The sequence below is a fragment of the Chlorocebus sabaeus genome, chromosome 17 (assembly GCF_047675955.1).
Source record: "Chlorocebus sabaeus isolate Y175 chromosome 17, mChlSab1.0.hap1, whole genome shotgun sequence".
Classification (NCBI taxonomy): domain Eukaryota; kingdom Metazoa; phylum Chordata; class Mammalia; order Primates; family Cercopithecidae; genus Chlorocebus; species Chlorocebus sabaeus.
The window spans coordinates 28,901,489-28,928,158 of record NC_132920.1 but is presented as its reverse complement, the minus strand read 5'-3'; the positions used below and the strand labels follow the sequence as shown (position 1 = coordinate 28,928,158).

Below are 26,670 nucleotides of genomic sequence, written 5' to 3'. Positions count from 1 at the left end.
AGTTGAAGAATGGAAATGCTATTTATTTTAATTACTTGCGTATATTAACCATTACTGAGTTTTTTCACTGAATTTAACTATTTGTCCTAAGTTATAAATTGATTGAATGTACTTTATTCCTTTGATATTTTATTTCTTTCCCTTTTTTTTCAGTGATACATTTTATCTCAGCTTCTAATAGTTATCTGTCAGGAAAACACTGCTTCCACAATAGGCTTCATGTGTCTCTCTGTATTACATATTTTCTTTAAGGTCTTCCTTTGTGGTTTCTATACCAAAATTTATTCCATGAGTCACTGTAACATCTCTGAGTCAGTGTTTTGATTAAATGTTTATTAAAGGTTGATATTGTGCCCAATGGCCAACACATTATCCTCCCTGAATTCTTGTAATGTCTTGCTCCTGTTCTGAGCAGGGTGATGGGCATGACCAACAGCAGTGTCAAGGGAGACATCATCCTAGTGGGCTTCTCGGATCAGCCCCACCTGGAAAAGATACTCTTTGTGGCTGTTTTGATATCCTATCTCCTTACCCTTGTGGGAAATACAGTAATTATTCTGATCTGCTCTGTAGACCCTAAACTCAAGACACCCATGTACTTTTTTCTTACTCACCTCTCCTTAGTTGATATCTGTTTTACCACCAGTATTGTCCCTCAGCTGCTGTGGAACCTAAAAGGACCTGCCAAAACAATCACATTCCTGGGTTGTGTCATCCAGCTCTATATCTCCCTGGCATTGGGCTCCACTGAGTGCGTCCTCCTGGCTGTAATGGCTTTTGATCGCTATGCTGCAGTTTGCAAACCTCTCCACTATACAGCTGTAATGAACCCTCAGCTGTGCCAGGCTCTGGCAGGGGTTGCGTGGCTGAGTGGAGTGGGAAACACTCTCATCCAGGGTACTGTCACCCTCTGGCTGCCTCGCTGTGGACACCAGTTGCTCCATCATTTCTTCTGTGAGGTACCCTCCATGATTAAGCTTGCATGTGTGGACATCCATGACAATGAGGTTCAGCTCTTTGTTGCTTCATTGGTCTTACTCCTCTTGCCCTTAATGCTAATATTGCTGTCCTATGGACATATTGCCAAGGTGATCATAAGGATCCAGTCAGTCCAGGCCTGGTGCAAAGCCCTAGGGACATGTGGATCCCACTTGATAGTAGTATCCCTCTTCTATGGTACCATCACAGCTGTCTACATCCAGCCCAACAGTTCTTATGTCCATGCTCATGGGAAGTTCATCTCCCTCTTCTATACAGTTGTGACCCCGACCCTCAATCCCCTCATCTATACACTGAGGAATAATGATGTGAAAGGAGCACTGCGAAGATTATTTCACAGAGACTTCACATAAAAAATGAAACAGAGTACACAGCGCTCAACTTTTTTCACAAAGAAACTTTAAAGGTCATCTTGTATAATTCTTCACTCAAGAATTTTAGCAGTCTATAAAGGAAGAGATGTAATCTTCTCCATCTGCATTACTGTATTTCACTTGGCCTCAGAACTGTCTATCCTCTCCAATCTCTTTCCAGACTTCTTTTGAGCCCATGTAAGGCAATAATCCCCCATACCTTTTAAATCTCCATGAGTCACATCATTTCTATTTCTTGCTCTCGCTCCCTGTGCTTTTCTTTAGCCTTCCTTCCTTTCTTGCTTTTTTCCTTCCCTTCCTTCCTTTTCCACCTTTTATTTATTCTTTTCCTCTCATTTGTGTGATGTGTTTTACAGCCATTTTCCCGGTGCTTCTACATTATATCTCTTCCCATGAATATTCTAACAATTCCTGAAAACAACTACCTCTAAAATGTGTTTCTCATTTATCACAATAAAAAACTTGCATTTGCTTTGAGGGAAATAGTGGAGAGATTAGACTAGAGAATTCGGATTTTAACTCTACAACTTCCTTTTTGAGTTTGTGTAAATTTCACTGAATTTTTGGACCCAAGTTTACTTCAGAGTAAAAAAAAAAAGAGCTTGACTATTATGTTGATTAACCTATGAAAATATAAATAAAACACCTGGTAATACATGATCAATAAAAATCAATTAACATATTTGTGATCTACTTTTTTAGTCATAGTTTTCCTCATATTTTGATCTCTTATATGCTTATTACTTTCAATTGTATCCAATAAAAATTCTTACGTAGTCTATATCCACTTGTGTTTATATACAAATGGAAAAACAAATATCTGAAAATATAAGAAAAATAAGTCAATCCGTGTTTTGTCTTTATAATATGTGAAGAACATGATTTATTTTCTCTACTAAGTTATAGAAGTGTGACACACTTGCTTTTAATGGTGATAGCAGAGTTGAAGTTGTCGTTTCCAAAAGTACAGATACTTTAGTGTGGCAGTAAAAAATATTATTTGAACTTGGAGACACCAGAGTCTATATCCTATCTCCACCATTTATTTATCAGCTGAATAAGTCTGGGTAAATGATTTAATAACTCTGAGCCTCAGTTTCTAAAATGGGAACATTTCTAAAATGAGGACAACCTCAAAAATTCAGTGTACTTTAGTAGATAATTAGAAGGCAGACAGTAAGGACTCAGCAAATGTCAGTTATGATTAATAAACTATTGATTTTCTCAGTAATATTAATATCAGATTGAGTAGCCTTGAAGGCAAATATACAGATCTTTTCCAGTCATATATTGCATGGATAGTCACTAGTCATTAATGCTCAACTAAGTTTGCTTGCAATAATCAAGCAGGTTCTGCTTTTGACATGTGACCAATATGTTTTTAGCTGTTTTATGAAAACATGCACTTTTGCATAGATAAGCCAATAATAACAAGTCTACTATTATATAATGATTTTGACTCAACTGTGATCTAATGATTGTCACTCAATATAGTATATGATTCTTGCTTTGATTTCTGTGGTTCCCCATTCCCAGAGTATAGGGGAAAATGTATTCCTCATATTCACATAAAACTCAATTGCTCAACAAAGATATTCTTATGCAAGCATTATGCAGCACACCTCATGTTTAGTCATCTAGTTTACCTTCCAGTCTATAAGCTGGATTCATCTATGATAGTCCTGATTGGCAAAGTTCTCTTGAAAGCTGTGCTAGCATGAGCTGTTACTCACCTGTACAATTATTCATTTTAGTGTTTGTTCTTATGTTTAATATTACCACAGGTAATCTCTCTCCCTCTATTATCCTGTTACACTTTTTAAATTTTACAACATACTTGGCCGGGCGAGGTGGTTCATGCCTGTAATCCTAGCACTTTGGGAGGCCGAGGCAGGCAAATTATCTGAGGTCAAGAGTTCAAAACCAGCCTGGCCAACATGATGAAACTTCGTCTCTACTAAAAATACAAAAAATATCCAGGTTCAGTGGCACACACCTGTAATCCCAGTTACCTGGGAGGCTGAGGCAGGAGAACTGCTTGAACCCAACCTCCGAAGGAGTCGGAGGTTGCAGTGAGCCAAGATCATGCCACTGCACTCCAGCCTGGGCTACAGAGTGAGACTGTCTCAAAAACAAACAAACAAACAAACAGTATACTTGCTAAATTACATCAAAATTCAATCAATAATAAGTTTATATGACATAAAATGAACTGTGATCTCCGCCCTTTAAGAACCGCCCTTTAAATAGAAATGTGCACTAAAAACTGATGCCAACTCATAGATCAACATATCAGTGTATTCATGATTCATTCAATCAGTAATAGTTTATGTAGGTTTATCATCGTGAGTGATTAGAAGATGCTAGCACTGTCAACAAATAATATATAATATTCCTCTAGAGGGTATATCATGACTTATAAAAGAATTAAAAAGCAATTTAAGGTTTTACTAGATGCAAAATAAAACAAGAAGGCAAATATATTGAATGTCTATGTGTTTGAGAAATTCACAGTAAAGAACAGATGGGCTACCAACTACGGAATATTATTTTGAAGGAAGAAATAAAACTATAAACATATGTGGAGTAAAGAAAACTACATTCCAGATGAAAACATCCTGAATATGCTAAGGATAAGAGGTCATTATCTCTGGAAGATAGAAATCAGATCATTGGATTCCAATGACATACATCAGGAATAAAAATAACATGGTACCTTACATTTTTATTGCTAGAATTGTATAATTTTTTCTTTAATTGAGACAGAGTCTTGTTCTGTCTCCCAGGCTGGAGTGCAGTGGTGCGATCTCGGCTCACTGCAATCTCCACCTCCCAGGTTCAAGCGATTCTTCTGCCTCAGCTTCCCAAGTAGCTGGGACTACAGGCGTGTGCCACCACACCTGGCTAATCTTTTTTTTTTTTTTTTTTGTTATGTTTAGTAGAGACATGGTTTCGCCATGTTGGCCAGGCTGGTCTCGAGCTGCTGACCTCAGGGGATCCTACAATTTCGGCCTATCAAAATGCTAGGACTACAGGCATGAACCACTGCACCCAGCCAACTATATAAATTTTTAATGAGGAACTTTTCCCAAGATGGCCGAATAGGAACAGCTCTGATCTGCAGCTCTCAGTGAGATCAATGCAGAAGGCAGGAGATTTTTGCATTTCCAACTGAGGGACTTGGCTCATCTCACTGGGACTTGTTAGAGAGTGGGTGCAGCCCACAGCGGGTGAGCCAAAGCTGGGTGGGGCATCATCTCACCCTGGAAGTGCAAGGGGTTGAGGAACTCCCTCCATTAGCCAAGGGAAGCCATGAGGGATTGTGCCATGAGGAATGGTGCACTCAGGCCCAGATACTATGTTTTTCCCATGGTTTTCACAATCCGCAGACCAGGAGATTCCTTGGGTGCCTATGTCAAAGGGCCCTGGGCCCTTGACAGTGCAAGCACAAAACTGGGCTGCCAATTAGGCAGACACCGAGCTAGCTGCAGGATTTTATTTTCATACCCCAGTGGCATCTGGAACACCAACAAGACAGAACCGTTTACTTCCCTGGAAAGGGGGCAGAAGCCAGGGAGCAAAGTGGTCTTGCTCAGCAGATCCCACCCCCAGGAGCCCAACAATCTAACAACCACTGGCTTGAAGTTTTCGCAGTAAGCACAGCAGTCTGAAGTCAACCTGGAACACTATAGTTTGGTGTGGGGAGGGGCATCCGCCATTACTGAGACTTGAGTAGGCAGTTTTCCCTCACAGTGTAAACAATGCCACAGGGAAGATAGAACTGGGCAGAGCCCATTGCATTTCACCAAAGCCCCTGTAGGCAGACTGCCTCTCTAGATTCCTTCTCTCTGGGCAGGGCATCTCTGAAAAAAAGGCATTAGCCCCTGTCAGGGGCTTATATATCAAATTCCCATCTCCCTGGGACAGAGCACCTGGGGAAAGAGGTGCAGCTTCAGCAGACTTAAATGTCCCTGCCTGCCAGCTCTGAAGAGAGCAGTGGATCTCCCAGCATAGCGTTCCAGCTATGCTAAGCGACAGACTGTCTCCTCAAGTGGGTACCTGACCCCCATGCCTGCTGACTGGGAGGCACCTCCCAGCAGAGGTCGACAGACACATTATACAGGACAGCTCCAGCTGGCATCTGGTGGGTGCCCATCTAGGACAAAGCTTCCAGAGGAAGGAACAGGCAGCAATCTCTGCTGTTCCGCAGCCTCCACTGTTGTTACCCAGGGAAATAAGGTCTGGAGTGGACCTCCAGCAAACTCCTGCAGATCTGCAGCAGAGGGCCCTGACTGTTAGAAGGAAAACTAACAAACAGAAAGGAATAGCATCAACATCAACAGAAAGGACATCTACTCAGAAACCCCATCCGAACGTCACCAACATCAAAGACCAAAGGTATAGAAATCCACTAAGATGAGGAAAAACCAGCACAGAAAGGCTGAAAATTCCAAAATCCAGAACGCCTCTTCTCCTCCAAGGGATCACAACTCCTTGCCAGCAAGAGAACAAAACTGGATGGAGAATGAGTTTGATGAATTGACAGAAGTAGGCTTCAGAAGGTGGGCAATAACAAACTCCCCCAAGCTAAAGGAGCATGTTCTAACCCAATTCAAGGAAGCTAAGAACCTTGAAAAAAGGTTAGAGGAATTGATAACTAGAATAACCAGTTTGGAGAAGAACATAAATAAACTGATGGAGCTGAAAAACACACCACGAGAACTTCATGAATCATACACAAGTATCAATAGCCAAATCAATCTAGTGGAAAAAAGGATATCAGAGATTGAAGATCAACTTAATGAAATAAAGCATGAAGACAAGATTAGAGAAAAAAGAACGAAAAGTTACAAACAAAGTATCCGAGAAATATGGGAATATGTGAAAAGACCAAATCTACATGTGATTGGTGTACCTGAAAGTGACGGGGAGAGTGGAACCAAGTTGGAAAACACTCTTCAGGATATTATTCAGGAGACCTTCCCCATCCTAGCAAGACAGGCCAACATTCAAATTCAGGAAATAGAGAAAACACCACAAAGATACTCCTCGAGAAGAGCAACCCCAAGAAACATAATTGTCTGATTCATCAAGGTTGAAATGAAGGAAAAAATTTAAGGACAGCCAGAGAGAAAGGTTGGGTTACCCACAAAAAGAAGCCCATCAGACTAACAAGAGATGTCTCTGCAGAAACTCTACAAGCCAGAAGAAAGTGGGCCAATATGCAACATTCTAAAAGAAAAGAATTTTCCACCCAGAATTTCATATCCATCCAAACTAAGCTTCATAAGCAAAGGAGAAATAAAATCCTATACAGACAAGCAAATGTTGAGAGATTTTGTCACCACCAAGCCTGCCCTGCAAAAACTCCTGAACTCCTCAAGGAAAGGAAAAGCCAGTACCAGCCACTGCAAAAACATAACAAATTGTAAAGACCATTGAGACTATGAAGAAACTACATTAACTAATGGGCAAAATAACCAGTTAATATCATAATGACAGGATCAAATTCACACATAACAATATTAACCTTAAACGTAAATGGGTTAAAAGGCCCAATTAAAAGACACAGACTGGCAAATTGGAAAAAGAGTCAAGACCCATCTGTGTACTATATTCAGGAGACCCATCTCATGTGCAAAGACACACATAGGCTCAAAATAAAGGGATGGAGGAATATTTACCAAACAAATAGAAAGCAAAAAAAAAAAAAAAAAAAAAAAAAAAAAAGCAGGGGTTGCAATCCTAGTCTCTGTTAAAACAGACTTTAAACCAATGAAGTTTAAAAAGACAGAGAAGGGCATTACATAATGGAAGAGAGATCAATGCAACAAGAAGAGCTAACTATTGTAAACATATATGCACCCAATACAGGAGCACCCAGATTCATAAAGGAAGTTATTAGACCTACAAAGAGACTTAGACTCCTACACAATAATAGTGGGAGATTTTAACACCCAATATCAATATTATACAGATCAATTAGACAGAAGATTAATAAGTATATTGAGGACTTGAACTCAGCTCTGGACCAAGCAGACCTAATAGACATCTACAGAACTCTCCACCCCAAATCAACAGAACATACACTCTTCTCAGCACCACATAGCACTTATTCTAAAATTGACCACATAATTGGAAGTAAAACACTCCTCAGCAAATGCAAAAGAATGGAAATCATAACAAAAGTCTCTCAGACCACAGTGCAATCAAAATAGACTTCAATATTAAGAAACTCACTCAAAACTGTGAAACTACATGGAAACTGAACAACCTGCTCCTGAATGACTACTGGGTAAATAACAAAATTAACGCAGAAATAAATAAGTTCTTTGAAACCAATGAGAACAAAGACACAACATACCAGAATCTCTGGGACACAGCTAAAGCAGTGTTTAGAGGGAAATTTATAGCACTAAATGCCCACAGGAGAAAGCAGGACACATCTAAAATTGACACCCTACCATCGTAATTAAAAGAACTAGAGAAGCAAGAGCAAACAATGTCAAAAGCTAGCAGAAGACAAGAAATAACTAAGATCAGAGCAGAAATGAAGGAGATTGAGACACAAGAAACCCTTCAAAGAATCAATTAATCTAGGAGTTGATTTCTTGAAAAGATTAACAAAAGAGATAGACTGCTGGCTAGACAACTAAGAAAAGACAGAAGAATCAAATAGACACAATACAAAATGAAAAAGGGGACATCACCACTGATCCCACAGAAATACAAACTGCCATCATAGAATACTGTAAACACCTCTATGCAAATGAAGTAGAAAATCTAGAAGAAATGGATAAATTCCTGGACACATATACCCTCTTAAGACTAACCCAGGAAGAAGTCTAATCCCTGAGCAGACCAATAACAAGTTTTGAAATTGAGGCAGTAATTAATAGCCTACCAACCAAAAAAAGCCCAGGACCAGACCGATTCACACCCAAATTGTACCAAAGTCAAAAAGAGGAGCTTGTACCATACCTTCTGAAACTATTCCAAATAATAGAAAAAGAGGGACTCCTCTCTAACTCATTCTATGAAGCCAGCATCATCCTGATACCAAAACCTGGCCGAGACACAATGAAAAAAGAAAATTTCAGGCCAATATCCCTGATGAACATCAATGCAAAATTCCTCAATGAAATACTGGCAAACCAATCCAGCAGCATATCAAAAAGCTTATCCACCACGAGTGAGTTGGCTTCATCCCTGGGATGCAAGGCTGGTTCAACATATGCAAATGAATAAACATAATCCATCATACAAACATAACCAATAACAAAAACCACATGATTATTTCAATAGATGCAGAAAAGGTCTTTGATAAAATTCAACACCCCTTCATGCTAAAAACTCTCAATAAACTAGGAATCAATGAAATATATCTCAAAATAATAAGAGCTATTTGTGACAAACCCACAGCCAATGTCATACTGAATGGACCAAAAGGACAAAAGGAAAAACTGGAAGCATTCCCTTTGAAAACCAGTGTAAGACAAGGATGCCCTCTCTACAACTCCTGTTCAACACAGTTTTGAAAGTTCTGGCCAGGACAATCAGACAAGAGAAAGAAGTAAAGGATATTCAGTTAGGAAGAGGGGAAGTCAAATTGTCTCTGTTTGCAGATGATATGATTGTATATGACTGTATATTTAGAAAACCCCATTGTCTCACCCCAAAATCTCCTTAAGCTGATAAACAACTTCAGCAAAGTCTCAGGATACATAATCAATGTGCAAAATCACAGGCATTTCTATATACCAGTAATAGACAAACAGAGATCAAAATCATGAGCGAGCTCCCATTCACAATTGCTACAAAGAGAATAAAATACCTAGGAATACAACTTACAAGGGATGTGAAGGATCTCTTCAGAAAGAACTAAAAACCACTGCTCAAGGAAGTAAGAGAGGATACAAACAATGAAAAAACATTCCATGCTCAAGGATAGGAAGAATCAGTATCATGAAAATGGCCATACTGCCCAAAGTAATTCATAGATTCAGTGCTATCCCCATCAAGCTACCATTGATTTTCTTCACAGAATTAGAAAAAAACTGCTCTAAATTTCATATGGAACCAAAAAAGAGCCCATATAGCCAAGACAATCATAAGCAAAAAGAACAAAGCTGGACACATCATGCTACCTGACTTCAAACTATACTGCAAGGGTACAGTAACCAAAACAGCATGGTACTGATACCAAAACAGATATATAGACCAATGGAACAGAACAGAGGACTCAGAAATAATGCTACACATCTACAACCATCTGATTTTTGACAAACCTGACCAAAAAAAAAAAAAAAAAAAAAAAAAAACACACACACACACATGGGGAAAGGATTCCCCATGTAATAAATGGTGTTAGGAAAACTGGCTGGCCATATGTAGGAAACTGAAACTGGACTCCTTCTTATACCTTATACAAAAATTAACTCAAGATGGATTAAAGACTTAAATGTAAGACCTAAAACCATAAAAACCTTAGAAGAAAACCTGGGCAATATCATTCAGGACACAGGTATAGGCAAACACTTCATGACTAAAACACCAAAAGCAATGGCAACAAAACCCAAAATTGACAAATGGGATCTATTTAAACTGAAGAGCTTCTGTGCAAAAGAAACTGTCATCAGAGTTAACAGGCAACCTACAGAATGGGAGAAAATTTTTGCAATCCATTCATCTGACAAGGACTAATATCCAGCATCTACAAGGAACTGAAAAAAATTTATAAGAAAAAAAAACAACCCCATCAAAAAATGGGCAAAAGATATGAACAGACACTGCTCAAGAGAAGACACTTATGTAGCCAACAAACATATGAAAAGAAGCTCATCATCACTGGTCATTAGAGAAATGCAAACCAAAACCACAATGAGATACCATCTCACACCACTAACTGGTGTGAGATCACCATTCTAACAATGGTGATCATTAAAAAGTCAGGAAACAACAGATGCTAGAGAGGATGTGGAGAAATAGGAATGTTTTTACACTGTTGCTGGGAGAGTAAATTAGTTCAACCATTGTGGAAGACAGTGTGGTGATTCCCCAAGGATCTAGAACCAGAAATAGCATTTGACCAGTAATCCCATTACTGGGTATATACCCAAAGAATTATAAATCATTCTACTATAAAAACACATGCACACGTATGTTTATTGCAACACCGTTTACAATATGTAAGAGTTGGAACCAACCCAAACGCCCATCAGTGATAGACTGGATAAAGAAAATGTGGCACATATACACTATGGAATACTATGCAGCCATAAAAAGGATGAGTTAACGTCCTTTGCAAGGACATGGATGAAATTGGAAACGATCATTCTCAGCAAACTAACACAGGAACAGATAACCAAACACTGCAGGTTCTCACTCATAAGTGGGAACTGAACAATGAGAACACATGGACACAGGGAGGGGGAACATCACACACTGGGGTCTGTCAGGGGGTGGGGGGCTAGGGAAGGGATAGCATTAGAAGAAATACCTAATGTAGATGACAGTTTTATGGATGCAGCAAACCACCATGGCATGCGTATACCTATGCAGCAAACCTGCACGTTCTGCACATATACCCCAGAACTTAAAGTATAATTAAAAAAAAATATCCTGATGCTAATTATAATGAATAACAACTCCATCAATATCAAAAAGAATTAAATACAAAATCCCTTTCAGGCAAAGGCAGATGTTAAAAAGCCATTTTTTAAATGTCATTTAATTCATTTTCCTATCTCCTAGACAGAACCAAACTCAACCTTCAAAAGAACTGTCAATGATCTCCCTATGCAGAGTCCCCCACTTCTGCCCTAGGAAATCATGACCAAATGACTCATGTCAGCTCAGGTTCTCAGTGCTTCTACAAGCAGAGGGCAGAAATCCACATGTATTAAGAATGTGCAAGTTGAAGCAATAACTCATACAACATTTAGATAATTACCCATTCGTTTTGAATTATTCTGCAATTTTTGTGATAATTTCAAATACGATGAACTCCTTTCACGTAATATCAGTATCACAGGAACTTTTCCAGGACACCCATTGTAATTCATCATTAATTGGATGCATGCTCAAGTATTACACACCTCCCTGCTGTCTGCTTCTCACAGCAGGAGCAGCCATTTCGTTTGCCTGCTGACATGCTTACCCATTTAATTTCCAGAGATGACACAGTGTCAGCGTGACCCAGCCCCCTGTGTGTGCCCTGATGACCTAGTTTAATAAAATCTGGCCTCATGTCAAACAGACCACAGGTTTAATTCCTGGCTACAGCAGCTACCTAACAGTACATATGAGAGAGTGGTACATGGAAAACTGCACCATTTAAAAATGGACAACAAAGAAGCTTATATGGTTTCTAACATCTTAAGACAATTGCCCACGTGACATTTACTGAATCCACCAACCCCTTTATCCCAATAAACAATATACTAAAATTCTGGGCTCTGGATCTATGAATTTAAATATTAAAATGTGTTTGGTCTTTTTAATTCTCTCCTGTGTTTTCTACTTAAGGAAAAAGATGAATTAGGGAAAAGGTTTAAAAAAAAAAAAGAATGAACAAATTCTTGAATAAATGGTAGTGAAAGAAGTAAGTTAGAGAGGCATTCCAGTATAAGGGAACAGCCAAACGAAGGGTCAGGGACATAATACAGCCTGGGAAATAGGGTATCTGGCGGCTAGTACATGGAATAGGAGAAAAAATAAGGCTCTGGAGGCTGGTAGAGGCTGGATTACATTTCTGTGAAAAATATGATTTACAGGCCAGAGATTAACAATCTTTTCACTTTACAACCTTTTTAAAAATGTCCAAAACTGTACAAATACCCACATGTTAGTAATTATACTTTTAATGTCTATTGACAAATAGTGAAAAAGGTTATAATTATTTCATCGGTAATTTTAAATAATTTTTTATTTTATTCATTAAAAAAAGACATATAAGCCCTCAAACGCAATTTTGGTACACAAGGTCTTGTTCATTATATATTTAGTCATTATTTTGGATCAACTCAGAGAAAAGTATACAGCCCTTTTTGAATTACTTAAAACTTAACTTTTGTTACTAATAATTGGTTATAAATTAGGGCATGCTTTATTTAAATATACTCAAGCACTGAAAAGGAATAGGTATCTGTGTTCTAGAGCAGGCTGTGGTAAACTGGGGGAACAGGCCAAATGCAAAAGCTTCCTGGTTTTGTAATACAGTCTTATCAGAATACAGCCAGACCCATTAATTTCTGGATTATCAAAGGTTACTTTCACACTGCTACGAAGACAGAGATGAGTGGCTGACAGAGCCCATATGACCACAAAGCCCAAAAGATGTATTAACTGGCCATTTAAATAAAAAAAAGAAGGAAAAAAGCTTGGCAATCCTGTTTAATAGTATGGTGAATTATTAAGAATTACTAAATGATATCTTACATTTGCTCATGAAGTTAACCTTTGATTTAATAACGTTGTATATTTGATCACTCATTCTAACACTTGATAACAAATGAGTTTTTATTTCAGCTATTCACAAGAAGGGACATTCACCAACAGTTAGTAATTAATGATATCTTTTCCATCTTCAATTAAACAGAGAGTTCACAGAATTCCATCTGAGGCCTGCTTTCAAACTATGCACACTTGACAAAAGGAAAAGAGCTCAGATCCAAACAGGACACGGGTATCAGTGTTTTACAAATCAACATTTCTCACCCTTAGCCCTATTGACATTTTGGACCAGATAATTATCTGTTGTCAGGGTCTGTCCTCTGCATTTTAGGATGCTCAGTAGTATCTTTGGCCTCTGTGCATTAGATGCTAGTAGCATCTCCTTTCCCCCTAAGTTGTGACAAGCAAAAATACCTCCAGATGTTGTCAAATATGCCCTAGAAAGCAAAAGTGTTCCTGGCATAGAAGCACTGCCATAAATCAGGGCATACTGTTATATCAGGAGGCATGTTTTATTACATAGGAGTAAGCCTACAGAGTCAGAGTGAGACCAGCAGCAGTCATTCTAGGGCACAAAACATAGGTGCGCACATACAAACACAAAAGCACAAGAACATATGCAAACATATTTGATAAAATGTTTTTAGTGTCCTTTTGTTTTGTTTTGTTATGCATGGTTTTAAATTTTCATTTTTATAAGAGAAAAGGCCATTTTGACATGTTGAACTATCTTTTTCAGAGCAATGTTATTTCATTTAAAAATTTTTTGAAGGAAAGATTTTACTTAATTTTATATTATTAAATATTAAGGCATGAGGTAAAATCTGTGGAAATGAGAATATGAGGTAAATGCTCAGTGATTCCAATTGCATTCACCTCTCCACCATGGCATCTGCTGTTTAGGGAGGCTGGGTTATCCAGTTTCTGGATCTGGGCGTGGGGATGGGATAGTCAGATGGGAATGGCACGAGTTGGAGAAACATGGGTAACAGAGGGTGACAGATGAAGTGTTATCTCTGAGGTAGGTTAGAGTCGGACATCCGGAAAGTTAGGGAAGGAAGGAGCCTTAAGGTGATATAGCCTAAGGCTTTCCCAACTACTTTGACAGCCATTTGTTCTGTTATGAAATCCCAGTGTCACTTGAACAAGACCCTCAGTGGGCCTCATCTTGGCTCCATTACTTTCTGAAAGTGTTTTCTTCATCTTCTGTTTTGTTCTTGGGTTCAACACCAGATGGTGCCAGGAGACCACAATGCATCCAGCAAATTCTTCCTGTCATATCCAGCCTCCTCTGCCTTACCCAGAGATTCTTGGGTTTTATTGGTGAAATTTCTCCTAATTCCCTTCCTCTGCCAAATCCTCCTATTTCTCTGTTGAAAACAATAGTAATGTCTTCCCTATCATAAAATCCTTGTATGCCTTTATAATCCAAACATATTAGATGACTGTACAATGACGATACTTGTCATTTGTTCTGTGACTATCCTTTAATATATTAAAATTTATTTCTTTATAAATAAAAATATATTTCAAGTATAAATAACTGGTTGGGTTTGCCATTTTATATAATTTGGAGAGTTTCTGAGGTCAAGAATTTAGAACCATGGAACTCAACACTGAAAAGCCACCAGTGAGGGCCAGCACATACCCAGAAGTTATTGTTTTGGGAATGGTCTGTCAATTTGGGGTCCAGGGTTTAGTGGATGTGCATGTGGAGGAAGGAGAAAGAGAAAAGAGTTTTGAATAGCTAGAGCCTTCTGTGATTGAGCAAAATAACAGTGTGTTTACTGGGCCTTTTACCTTAAGACCTTGGTGAGTTTCTTAGCCTAGATTCTCTAAAAATCAGAGCTTGAGGCAAGAAAGGAAATATTAAGGCTTTATTTGGGACATACAAATAGAGGGCAGCAAAGGTGAGGAAAAAAGGGAACTGAGAGAAGGGAAATATGAAGCAAGGTGAGGTGATGCATTTGCACACTGGCTACCACTTCTTGAGAAACTTTAGAAGGCTGCCTCACAGATGCTTTAATCTGCTCTTGCCACCCTCCTTCAGACAAGGTAGGAGGAGGAATCTTGCTTTGGGTGAAAGAAAAAGAAAAGAAAGTATTAAAGTATATCAAAGTAGAAGGAGCTCTGTCAAAGGCTACTAATATAGTAGGTCAAGTGAGATGAAGATTAAGAACTGACCATTGGATTTAGCAATAAGGAAGTCATCTGTGACACTAAGAGAGGAGTTTTGCTAGAGAAAATGAAGGCAACAGCCACACTGGAATGGAAGCAAGAGAGAACAGTAGGAGACAACTTAGAGACAGAAAGCATAGAAAACTCATTAATGGTGCCTTGCTGAAGGCAGAAAGAAATGATTCAATAGCTGTAGGGAAAGAGGGGGTCAAGAGAAGGCAGAAAGAGGTTTTTTCTGTAAGATGGATGTCATGGCAGCATGCTTGTGTTCCATGGTAATGACCTATAGAGTACGCAAAATTACACAGCAGGAGAGTAAGGGTGAACTCTGAAACAAAGTCTTTAGGTCGGTGAGGGGATGGATCCAGGGCAGCAGAGGATTGATCAGCCTTCGCTAGAACACAAACAGTTCATCAATAGGAACCAAACAGAAAGTAGAATACATGGATATAGAAGTGGCTGGGTGTGTTGAGGTAGCATTGAAATCTGATAGAAATTCCTTTCTGATTTCTCCAATTTTCTCTGAAGTTTTGAAAAGCAGGGGCATCAGCTGGGAGTGAAGAAAAGGAAAGGATGTGCACTTGAATAGAGAAGAGAAGGTGTGAACAGACACCTGGGAAGAGGCAGAGTACAGAAATTATGAAATATAGAAAACTAACGATTTTCTTTTCTGGATTTTCCTTTTGTTTTGTTGCATTTCATTTTTTTTCAAAGGTTTATCTGGTGATATGTTATGATCCTGGGGGAGGAAGAGCTGAGCTCTACATTTGGCTCAGTCTGTCATGGTGTTTCCCCATGGGTCTCTTTTTTTTTTTTTCACTATATCTCTAACTATTTTATCATTTTCATCAAATGACTTCTTAAATCAATTGAAATAGTCATTTATAAAAGTCATTTGTATATAAACATTCTATTGTTTTCATACCTGTGTTTTAACTACAGTAAATACACCACTTGATATACAGAAAGTTAGTTCCAAATGTCTTCGATTGTTCAACTGCTTTTATAAATCTCCCACTATAACTTATTTTAAAAACAGAATATTGTACATGTACTATCTAGAAATTAAAATGATTTACTCTTCCTCAACATTTAGATAATACATATTTAGAAAACACCATCCTAAGAGTTTTAATTCTATTAAGCTTCAATTTGAACTCCTGTATGACAATTTAACAGCAATGAAACTAGAATAGAGAGAATTTTTAATTACTTTAGGACAACAGTGATATGGCTGTTTTTCCTGGATATTAAAAGTAGGTTCAGGGCCAGGTGCGATGGTGGAATCAACCAGGAAGGTTATCATCTTCTACTATAAGATGTATAAATATGGAAAAGACCTAAAGTTTTATTCCATTTTCTTGATACATATCAGTAATTATTTAATCTCTGTCCTGGAGATTTTGAAGCTAACTTTCATACTGTGCACGTTCTCGTCCAAAGATGCTTGATTTATTTTATACGCTTAATATGATTTTAAGTGTCCCTTTTATTCTTTTCAGATAATTGACTATATTTTGTTTGTGTCCTCTCCAAAGGTTTTTACAAAAGCATAAATCAGATTATTCAGAGCTATCTAAGTAATAGACACATTCTGATTTGTCTATTACATCCACTCTAACATACCTGCATCTTTTTTATCTCCTCCAAGTGTCAGAGATTTGCTCTGACTTTTCTTGTTCCTTGGAACTTATTCTGGATGTTCTGAGTTCTGACTCATTCTAAGTTTATTTCTGTTTATTGAAATATTTTCAATATGTTTATTTCTGTTGGCTTAATCTTTTATTTCATCCTTCAGTTTTCTGTAAAAGCTAGTTTGGGTTTTCCCAAAGATGGACGTTTTCATCCAAACTCGACTTTATTCCTATGGCAAGTCTTCATTCATGTGATATAATTTTAAAGTTATTTTGGCTTTATCCGTTTGGTACTGATGGACTTCGACATATCTTCTAGTGACTGAATCCTTATTTTAATGTCAGACACAAATCATTATGAACATTTAGATTCCTTTTCCTTCCATTTTTTTTTTCTAATGAGTCCAGTTTAAACTGAAAGAGATCTTTCAAGTTTTTAATTAACTAACTGCCTTTAAATTTGGAGTTCTTGATAAATTGTTCTCAAGACTAGACTCAATAAGAAAAAAATCTGTAACTCTTCCTATACTTTTAAAATCAGTTTAACCTAACCAAAATCTTCACATTTTTTTCTACCTAGAACAGAACTTCTTATGGAAAACACATTTATCCCTATTTGGATAAAGTCAGCTTTTAACCATTAAAAAACTTCAGATATAACTGCACTTACCGCCGTCTCCCATGTTAAGCCAGAGAGATCTGCTGTGAGTCTCATGTCTTCTGGTAACAGACATGGCCTCACTCAGCTTCTCCAGAACTTGTATACAGTAAAACTTTATAGCAGTAAGCAGGTACTCTGTAGCACCAGCTCTGCCTCAGGTTGCCAGGACCCCTCTATTCTACAACACACTGTAGAGAACACTGTGGAGTATTCTGCTCAGAACCTAAACCAGTGCCTAGCAACCAAGAGAGATCAGCAGTGTGGGTGGCGATACGGGAAAATAGGCAGTGCTTCCCAAACGTTTTCGTTTCATAGCACACACGAGTTAGATGTACGAGGCTGACTTTCACCAGGGAAGATTGGCCACTGGGACTTTGTTCATCCAAGGCCGCATCCAGCAATCCCAAAATCTGGGAGGACAGATGTATTTTTACACATGTGCTATTTGGGAATCACTGACAAAGACTGTCTGATGAAAATGATGTGACTCAAAAGCTAAAGACTTTATTCAATTGATGGGCATTGGGACCTCCTTACTGAAGCCAGATCCGTTTTTATAGGATAGAGGAAGTGGAGTACACATCCTCATTACCTTGTTTTGGCTAAGGCAACAGTTTTCTACTTTAAAATCTCAGTTAGGGGCTTATACCTGCTTTCATGCCCCTTGCATGTCAATAATCATCAGAACAGTATTTTTTGAGAATGATTTTTGCAAGCCTTGAGGTTTGTTAGTTAGTCAACGTTCATTGGGTGGGGAGAGAGAGAAGAAGAAAGAAAGGAAAAGAGAGAGGAAGGGAGGAAGAAAAGAAAGAAGGAAAAAAGAATAAAAGATTAAGAAATAATAAGAAAAGAGGACAAAGGTAGAAAGCAATGGGGAAACTGGAAACTTCTGTCTTGTTTGTTTTCATTGTTTTACAGAGTTTACATGCCCTCCTTCATGGTAAATATTTTCTTAATGTAAACATTGTTTTAGACCCATAGGTTCTAATACTCCAAAAAAGTTAAACAAAGTCCTCCCTTTGGCAACCTGTCCCTTCTTGTGTTTGGTCAGATCTCAAGTGTAGAAGAAGGAGAATAAAGGGTCTCGTAATCAACAAGGGCAGACAGCAAGATCTAGTAGAAGGTAAGAAACAAAACATACTGCTTCAGGTCCAATGCCCTATGCTCCTTTATTTTCTTAAAGGCATAGGAAGGTCCAGTGCTGGAAAGAGACCCGGAGAGATATATAGATACTGCTACAATAACAGTAATGGAGAGAAACAAAGCAGTAGAGAGACAAAAAGAGACAGAGAAGCAGAGAAACAGATGAAGAGCATATGGATAAAGGCAGAGATCCATGGAGAAACAGATTTGGAGACATAGGGAGGGAATCTCAGAGAAAGCCAAGAGAGTCTCTCCTGCTTAAACAGCTGCAGTGCTCCTCTGTTGCTCTTAAAGTCCAAATACAACACTTTGACCCACAAGACCACACCAACCTCTCCAGGCTCAGTTAATAATACTGTCCCCCTGATTGCCATCCTATTGTCAAAACAGTTTCTTACTGTCTCTAAGTCACCACTACTTTCCACATATTTTCTTGCATACACTAAGAGATCAATAAATATATTTTCAATGAATGACATACTATCTTGAAGTTGATGAGAAGGCATCAAAGGATGACTACTTTCCTCTCTCTGTCCCAGGCTACAATCTACATGGAATATGCATACTCTGACAGTACAAGCATAGAATCAAAACCCAGGTCTCTGATCCACAGAAAGTTCACTGCTGTCTACCCCTAAGTAGAATCCTGCTATCCTTACCCACATCTTTGTCAAAGAGGCCAGCCTCTTTCCCTGCCCACCACCTCTCCCCTCCCCTACCCAATGCAGCCACGTCCATGTTCATACAGAAGTTAAGGTGCGTATGTAAGGGGTAAAGGTCAGTAGCCTGACTGAGAAGCCAGTATGTATCTGTTAAGAAATTAGAAATTAGTTTTCTGTCTGTTAATAAATTAGTATCTAAGTTAAGAAATCAGATCTCACCAACAGTGTAAAAGCTGTTTCCTATTTCTCCAAAGCCTTACTAGCATCTATTGTTTCTTGACTTTTTAATAATGGCCATTCTGACTGGTGTGAGATGTTATCTCACTGTGGTTTTGATTTGCATTTCTCTAATAATCAGTGATGTTCCTTGTAGATGCTTGATATTAGACCTTTGTCAGATGGATAGATTGCAAAATTTTTCTCCCTTTCTATAGGTTGTGGAAGACAGTGTGGCAATTCCTCAAAGACCTAGAACCAGAAATACCATTTGACCCAACAATCCCATTACTGGGTTTACACCCAAAGGAATATAAATCATTCTATTATAAAGATACATGCACACATATGAACTTTGCAGCACTATTCACAATAGCAAAGGCATGGAATCAACCCCAATGCCCATCAATGATAGACTGGATAAAGAAAATGTAGTACATATATACCATGGAATACTATGCAGCCATGAAAAGGAACAAGATCATGTCCTTTGTAGGGACATGGATGGAGCTGGAAGCCATCATTCTCAGCAAACTAACACATGAACAGAAGAGCAAACGCTACATGTTTTCACTTATAAGTGGGAACTGAACAATGAAAACATGTGGACACAGGGAGGGGAACAATACACACTGGGACCTGCCAGGAGTAGGTAGGGAGAGCATCAGAATAAATAGCTAATGCTTGTGGGGCTTAATACCTAGTGGTGGGTTAATAGGTGCAGCAAACCACCATGGCACACATTTACCTATGTAACAATGTATCCTGGAACTTAAAATTAAATTAAATTTTTAAAAAAGAAATTAGAGGCTGGTCATGGTGGCTCATGCCTATAATTCCAGCACTTTGGGAGACCGAGGTGGGTAAATCACGAGGCCAGGAGTTCAAGACCAGCCTGGACAAGATAGTGAAATCCTGTCTCTACTAAAACTACAAAAATTAGCTGGATGCAGTGGCAGGCACCTGTAATCTCAGCTACTCATGAGGCTGAGGCAGGAGAATTGCTTGAACCTAGGCAGCAGAGGTTGCAGTGAGCTGAGATGGCACCACTGCACTCCAGCCTGACTGACAGTGAGACTCCATCTCAAAAAAAAAAAAAAAAAATAGATCTCCAGAAACAACTCAGTTAGGTCACCTTAGGTTGCTCATGATCTCTTGGCCTACTACCAATTCTGTCAACTGCTCTTGACCTTAACTACAGACCCAACTCTGCTAATTGTTGGAGAGAAAAGCCTCCTATCTTCCCAGGATCATTCAAATTTTCTATAATTTAGATACAAATCCAACCCCCAGAGAGTTGGTTCATGAGATTCATAAATAAATGCAAACTAATTTTTAAAAGAAAAATAAATAATCCATTGCTTATTGTAATCTGTAATAGCTAAACTGAAATTAAAAGAGAATGCCAAAGCAGATCTTAATGCTAGACTAAGTTCAGATTTTGGTGAGTGTGAACTCAGACCACTAACCTCAAAACCACCCCAAACAGAAAAAGTATGTTGGGGACAAGAGAAATTATCTCTACGATCTCTGATCCAAGAGGGTAGTTAACATGAGAGAAGGTATATTAGTCCATTCTCACACTGCTAATAAAGACGTACCTGAGACTGGGTAGTTTATAAAGGAAAGAAGTTTAATTGACTCACAGTTCCATAGGGCTGGGGAGACCTCAGGAAACTTACAATTATGGCAGAAAAGGAAGCAAACATGTCCTTCTTCAGATGGCAGCAGAAGAGAGAAAAAGAGCAAAAGGGGAAAAACCCCTTACAAAACCATCAGATCTTGTGAGAACTCACTCACTATGATGAGAACAGCAGCATGGGGGGTAGCCACTCCTATGATTCAATTACATCTCACTGGGTCCCTACTAAGACACGTGGGGATTATGGTAACTACAATTCAAGATTCGATTTAGGTGGGGACAAGACAAAACCATATCATTCTGTCCCTGGCCCCTTTCAAATCTCATGTCCTCACATTTCAAAACACAATTATGCCCTTCCAATGAGTCCCTCAAAGCTTTAATTAATTCCACCATTAACTCAAAGTCCAAATCCAAAGTCTCATCTGAGACAAGGCAAATTCCTTCTGTTTATAAGCCTGTAAAATCAAAAGCAAGTTAGTTACTTCCTAGATACAATGGAAGTACAGCACTGGGTAAATACACCCATTCCAGATGGGAGAAATTGGCCAAAACAAAGGGGTTGCAGGCCCCATGAAAGTCCGAAATCCAGCAGGGCAGTCAATTCTCAAAACTCAAAAATGATCTCTTTTGACTCCACGTCTCAAATCTAGGTCAAGCTGATGCAAGAGGTGGGCTCCCATGGCCTTGGGCAACTCCATCCCTGTGGCTTTGCTCCCCTACTGGCTGCTTTCACAGGCTGGCATTGAGTGTCTGCAGCTTTTCCAGGCACACAGTGCAAGCTGTCGGTGGATCTACCATTCTGGAGTCTGGTAGATTCTGTGGAGTCAGCTCCACCAGGCAGTGCCCCAGTGGGTACTCTGTGGGGGCGCTCCAACACCACATTTTTCTTCTGCACTGCCCTAGCAGAGATTCTCCATAAGGGCTCTTGCCAACCCAGCAAACTTCTTCCTGGACATCCAAGCATATCAATACATCCTCTGAAATCTAGGTGGAGGTTCTTAAAGCTCAATTCTTGTCTTCTGTACACCCACAGGACCAACACCACGTGGAAGCTGCCAATGCTTGGGGCTTGCACTCTCTGAAGCAATCTGTACCTTGGCGTCTTTTAGCCAAGGATGGGGCTGAAGCAGCTGAGACACAGGGCACCATGCACCAAGGCTGTATAGAGCAGGGGGGTCCTGGACTTGGCCTAGGAAACCATTTCTTCCTCCTAGGCCTCTGGGCCTGTGATGGAAGGGGCTGCTGTGAAGACCTCTGACATGCCCTGGAGACATTTTCCCCATTGTCTTGGTGATTAACATTTGGCTCCTCCTTACTTATGCAAATTTCTGCAGCCTGCTTGAATTTCTTCTGTGAAAATGGGTTTTTCTTTTCTATCACATTGTCACTCTGTCTGAGCAGGAGTGAACTGAGGGGGAAGCACTTGCTAGACCAGTGTTGTTAGCTGCAGTGTGAAGCAACACAGTGGCTGAACCTAATGTTACTTCCAAAGTTGAAAAAGTTTGGTTGTAAATTGAGAACAGAAATAATAGCTAAGAGCAAAGCAATAAACAAATGGGTTTTGTAATGAGGGAAATCTAATATTACATCAATACTGTGAAAGAGTCTAAGAGCAAGAGATGGTATTGTTATAAGTTTCATGATGTTGATTATTTTATATGTTTTATCTACTATTATATAACTACCATCTAAAATGTAATAGGTATATAATAGGAAAGCCATAAATATCTATAAGATGAAAGAATAATTGGGTCTGATAAAAAGATAGCCATTTTGTTACAATAAGGCCTCAGAATGAAGAAGAATCATAAGTCTATTCCTATAACTGGGGGCCCAGAATATCAAGGCTCAAATTGAGAAACTTGCACATACACTCTTACCTTGGTAACAGCACCAGAGAGCAGTAAATGTGGACTTTGGCATGGCAAATGCTTTGCATTGGATAGTGAAAGGCACATTACACGACTACAGTGGTGATGCTGAGACAGAGAGACACAGCAATTAAAACCAAGACCTGCCAGATTACAATATAGGGATACATATACGTTGCTCAAGAAGTTTCTGTCTCAAAACTTTAGAAATCTTCTTGTGACTGAAAGCACTGGTGAAGCTTGTAGGAAAATAGAACAAAAAAAGAATGAAACAAAAAGGCATGAAATGTACTACTTGGTATTTTATTTTGCAAGTAATGTGTTTCTTGTGTCTTCTCCTCCTCTCTCATTCAATTGCACTGTGTCCTTTTCAAGACAACAGCTATTAAGTATATTAATTTCTATACCATACTGTGTCTAAATCCACAATATGAAGAATTTAAGGCCCAATGAATGATTGATAAAGGGAACTGAAATCTCAACCTGAACAGAATGCAGCTTTTTCTCTCCTACTTTTGGCTTAGGAGGTGTATCTCCAGCTTTTTGTGATGGGGTAACCTTGTTAGTTATTCTGGGAATCCCAGGTCCTCCTCCCCAATCTTATCAGTGCTCCCTTTACCTCCTTGTTCCTTAGAGTGTAGATGAGGGGATTAAGAGTTGGGGTTACCACAGTGTAGAAAAGAGTGAGAAATTTACCCCATTCATGAGCATAGTGATTGTTTGGTTGAAGGTAGACACCTGTGACAGTGCCATAAAAGAGAGAAACCACAAGAAGGTGAGAGGTGCAGGTGCCAAATGCTTTCTTCTGTCCCACAGTTGACTTAATCCTCAGCACAGCCTTAGCAATAGCACCGTAAGAGGAAAGGATAATGATCAAGGGCACCACCAGGAGGATAACACTGGCTGTAGACATCTGAATTTCATTGTAGGTAGTATCAGTACTGGAGAGCTGAATCAGAGCTGGGACTTCACAAACGACATCATCCACCATCCGATGGGAGCAGAAGGGTAACAGGAGGGTGGCAGGGGACTGGATCAGAGACTGGGCCAAGCCAGTCCCCCATGCCAGGAGAGCCAGCTGCAGACAAAGTTTTGGGTGCATGATCGTGGTATATTGCAGTGGATGACACACTGCTACATAACGATCCACAGCCATGACAACAAGAAGGACACATTCCGTGGCCCCAAGCCACAAAAAAACATAGAGTTGAATGGCACAGCCAATGTAGCTGATGGTCTTTTCTGGGCCCCAGAAGTTAATCAACATCTGTGGAACACAGCTGCTGGTGAAACATAGGTCTACCAAGGAAAGGTTGGAAAGAAAGAAATACATAGGGATGTGGAGTTTTGGATCCTTCAAGGACAGAAGAACTATTACCATATTTCCTGCAAGAGTCAAAAAATAAAAAATAAAAATGACCCAAAAAAGTATCTTCTCCAAATGTGGCTTGTTAGAGAAGCCCAGAAGGATGAAATCACTGTGGCTGTCATTGCAAATTATAATCATAGCTACTGGGGCAAATACCTCTCTGGGGAATGTTTCAAAAGTAGTTGCTCAAAAGCCTGTGATGGTTCCAGTACAGACAGGAAGAAGGGTGGTATATGACTTGTTTGATTCCTCTCTACTCAAGGATAAGATTTTCACCAGCTGTATTTTGGGAAAAAATGCAAGATTTAGTGAAGTGCTTTAATCTTTGATATTCATCATTCACTCTCTCTCTTCCTCTTTTACATCTTCCTCATATTTTGTCTCTGATTAAAATTGTTCATTATAAATATTCTATAAAATATATGTAAGCACCAGCTAGTAAAAAATCACTTTGCTAAATATTAGATGTGTTCCATCTGTGCTCTCAAAGAGTATACATTTACTACATTTATTACATAGTTCTATTCACTACATATTAGCTTTATAACTCTTTCTCTATTTCTTTTGTTCTCTTAGTTCTCTGTGACCTTGTACCTTGATTTATTTCACTGTCTCCCATCTTTCCTCTCTTTCCTTCCCCTCTTCTCTCCCTGGATATTCTCCCTTTATCTTCTCTTTTTTCCCTCTCATTCACCTCTTCTCCATTCCTCCTTTTCACTCTGTCTCTTATTGATGAGCTTGAATTCTCCCTCAGTCACCTTTATGCTGTGTGATATTAGGAAAAGTGGTTAACATTTTTGTTCTTACCTTAGTTCTTTCCTTATATTTTCTATTTGGAAAATAGGCGAAATTAAAAACCTACATATGCTTGTTGGAGAAATTAAATGTGAAAACAGGGGAAATACTAAAAAGTGTTCTTGGCACAAAGTAACTGTTCAATGTAAGTTAGCAATAATTATCATGATGATGACACTGTTCAATAGATTGTTTCAGAAACCAAAATTTATTACCAAAGTTTTGCAGACAGCATGAGTAAAAATAACATTTAGAAAAAAGAAATATTATATTTCTACATGACCTTCTTTGATGAAGAGTGATAAAGTATATTAAAGAAAACCAAAAGCTTGAAATTAGATGAAAATATTTAAAATAATTAACAACAATAATTGTGTCAAATAGATCACTCAAGCCATAATTCTAAGGAAAATTATGACATAGTCTGATATTTACTATTACATCATCATACATTGTGGTGAATTCTTAATCACACTTTAATGTAGTTGGAGCAATATGATGGTATATTATGCAATTACATATGTAAAATTTTTACATCAATATGTGCTTTTGCTTTTACAAAGCTTGCTGGAGGTTATTTTCTGAATATCCTAGCCCTGTTGTCTCCTATCTTCCAACCATATTCTTACCCACCTATGATATGTCACATATAACTTTATCAACACACTAGAAGCAAATTCATTTGAAGTTCTCTCAATCAGTAGTTCTCATGCTTAAAGGGTTTTAATCTACAGGTAAACCCACAAGTAAAATGTCACTGGGCATTAAGATGCACTGACCCTCATGGCTTAAATTTCACCATAATTTTACTCACATTTGTCTTTACTATGCTATGCATTCTAGAACATCTATACATTCTCCTTTTTGTCTGTTTTTTGTTTGTTATTGTTCCTTTATTTTCTTTAGAATTTTTCAAATTAATGATGAAATGTTACCACTTTAGTTGTGAATTTGAGCTTGATATTATATTAGATAGAAGAGTAGTTTGATGTTTTAAAGAATCTCAGTCTTGTAGATTTTTCCATGTCCAGAATCAACCTGCCCCTTATCCCATCCTTCGATTTTCATCCACTTCATAACCACTAACTACTGATTTGTTTTTTTCCTATTCAGATTGCTTTTCCTTTCCCCATTTTCTTTCTTGTATATTATCACCTACAGGTCTCTACCTAGCTAGTTTTATATATGTATCCATCCGTATGTCTTATCGCTTCCAGTTCCTTTTAAATTACTAATCATTGAAGGAGATGCATTTTTTTTCCTGGATCAACTATTTGTAAAAGGTCCTTGGTTAGGGGAGAGAATCTTAGACTAGATGGTTTTTACTATGCAAAATTCAAGAATACTCTTAATCTCTGCTTCTCTTGAGATTATCTTCTTCCTGCAAATATAATTTTTCCTGTGATTTTATTTTAGTTGGCCTCCTCTGCTTTGCAGAACACTATCTGGGGGAGTTCATGGTAAAAGCCAGCACACCTCCATTCCTATGGTTATAAATGGAAAATACAGCATTTCTATCTCACCTTCTAAAGTAGGCGCCTCTAGTACCAGTGTATCACATCTCCTCAGCCCAGCTCTAATTTCAGCAGAGCTGCAAAGGACAGTTGTATGTGAACTCAGATTCATCTCACACATACTGAGAGTGACCTACCTCAAGTATGCTGTATAT

The 26,670-nt window shown here is 38.6% G+C and overlaps 1 protein-coding gene and 1 long non-coding RNA gene across 2 annotated transcripts in view; both read right to left on the bottom strand.

The window, feature by feature from the left end:
- LOC140708936 (uncharacterized) overlaps positions 1-17,388 on the bottom strand; it is a 115,760-nt gene extending 98,372 nt beyond the window's left edge. The window contains exon 1 of the long non-coding RNA XR_012089247.1: positions 17,310-17,388. This is a non-coding gene — a long non-coding RNA (uncharacterized lncRNA). The remainder of the gene's footprint in view (positions 1-17,309) is intronic.
- Positions 17,389-23,391: 6,003 nt separating this feature from the next.
- LOC103221891 (olfactory receptor 2H2-like) lies at positions 23,392-24,344 on the bottom strand. Its single transcript, XM_007973319.3, has one exon. It carries the CDS (start codon positions 24,342-24,344, stop codon positions 23,400-23,402), a length of 945 nt encoding a protein of 314 aa, XP_007971510.3. The 3' UTR covers positions 23,392-23,399.
- Positions 24,345-26,670: the final 2,326 nt, after the last annotated feature.

What these genes read in the sequence shown, in the direction of transcription:
- LOC103221891 (XM_007973319.3), bottom strand. Translation starts at nt 24,344, where the DNA reads ATGATTATAATTTGCAATGACAGCCACAGTGATTTCATCCTTCTGGGC.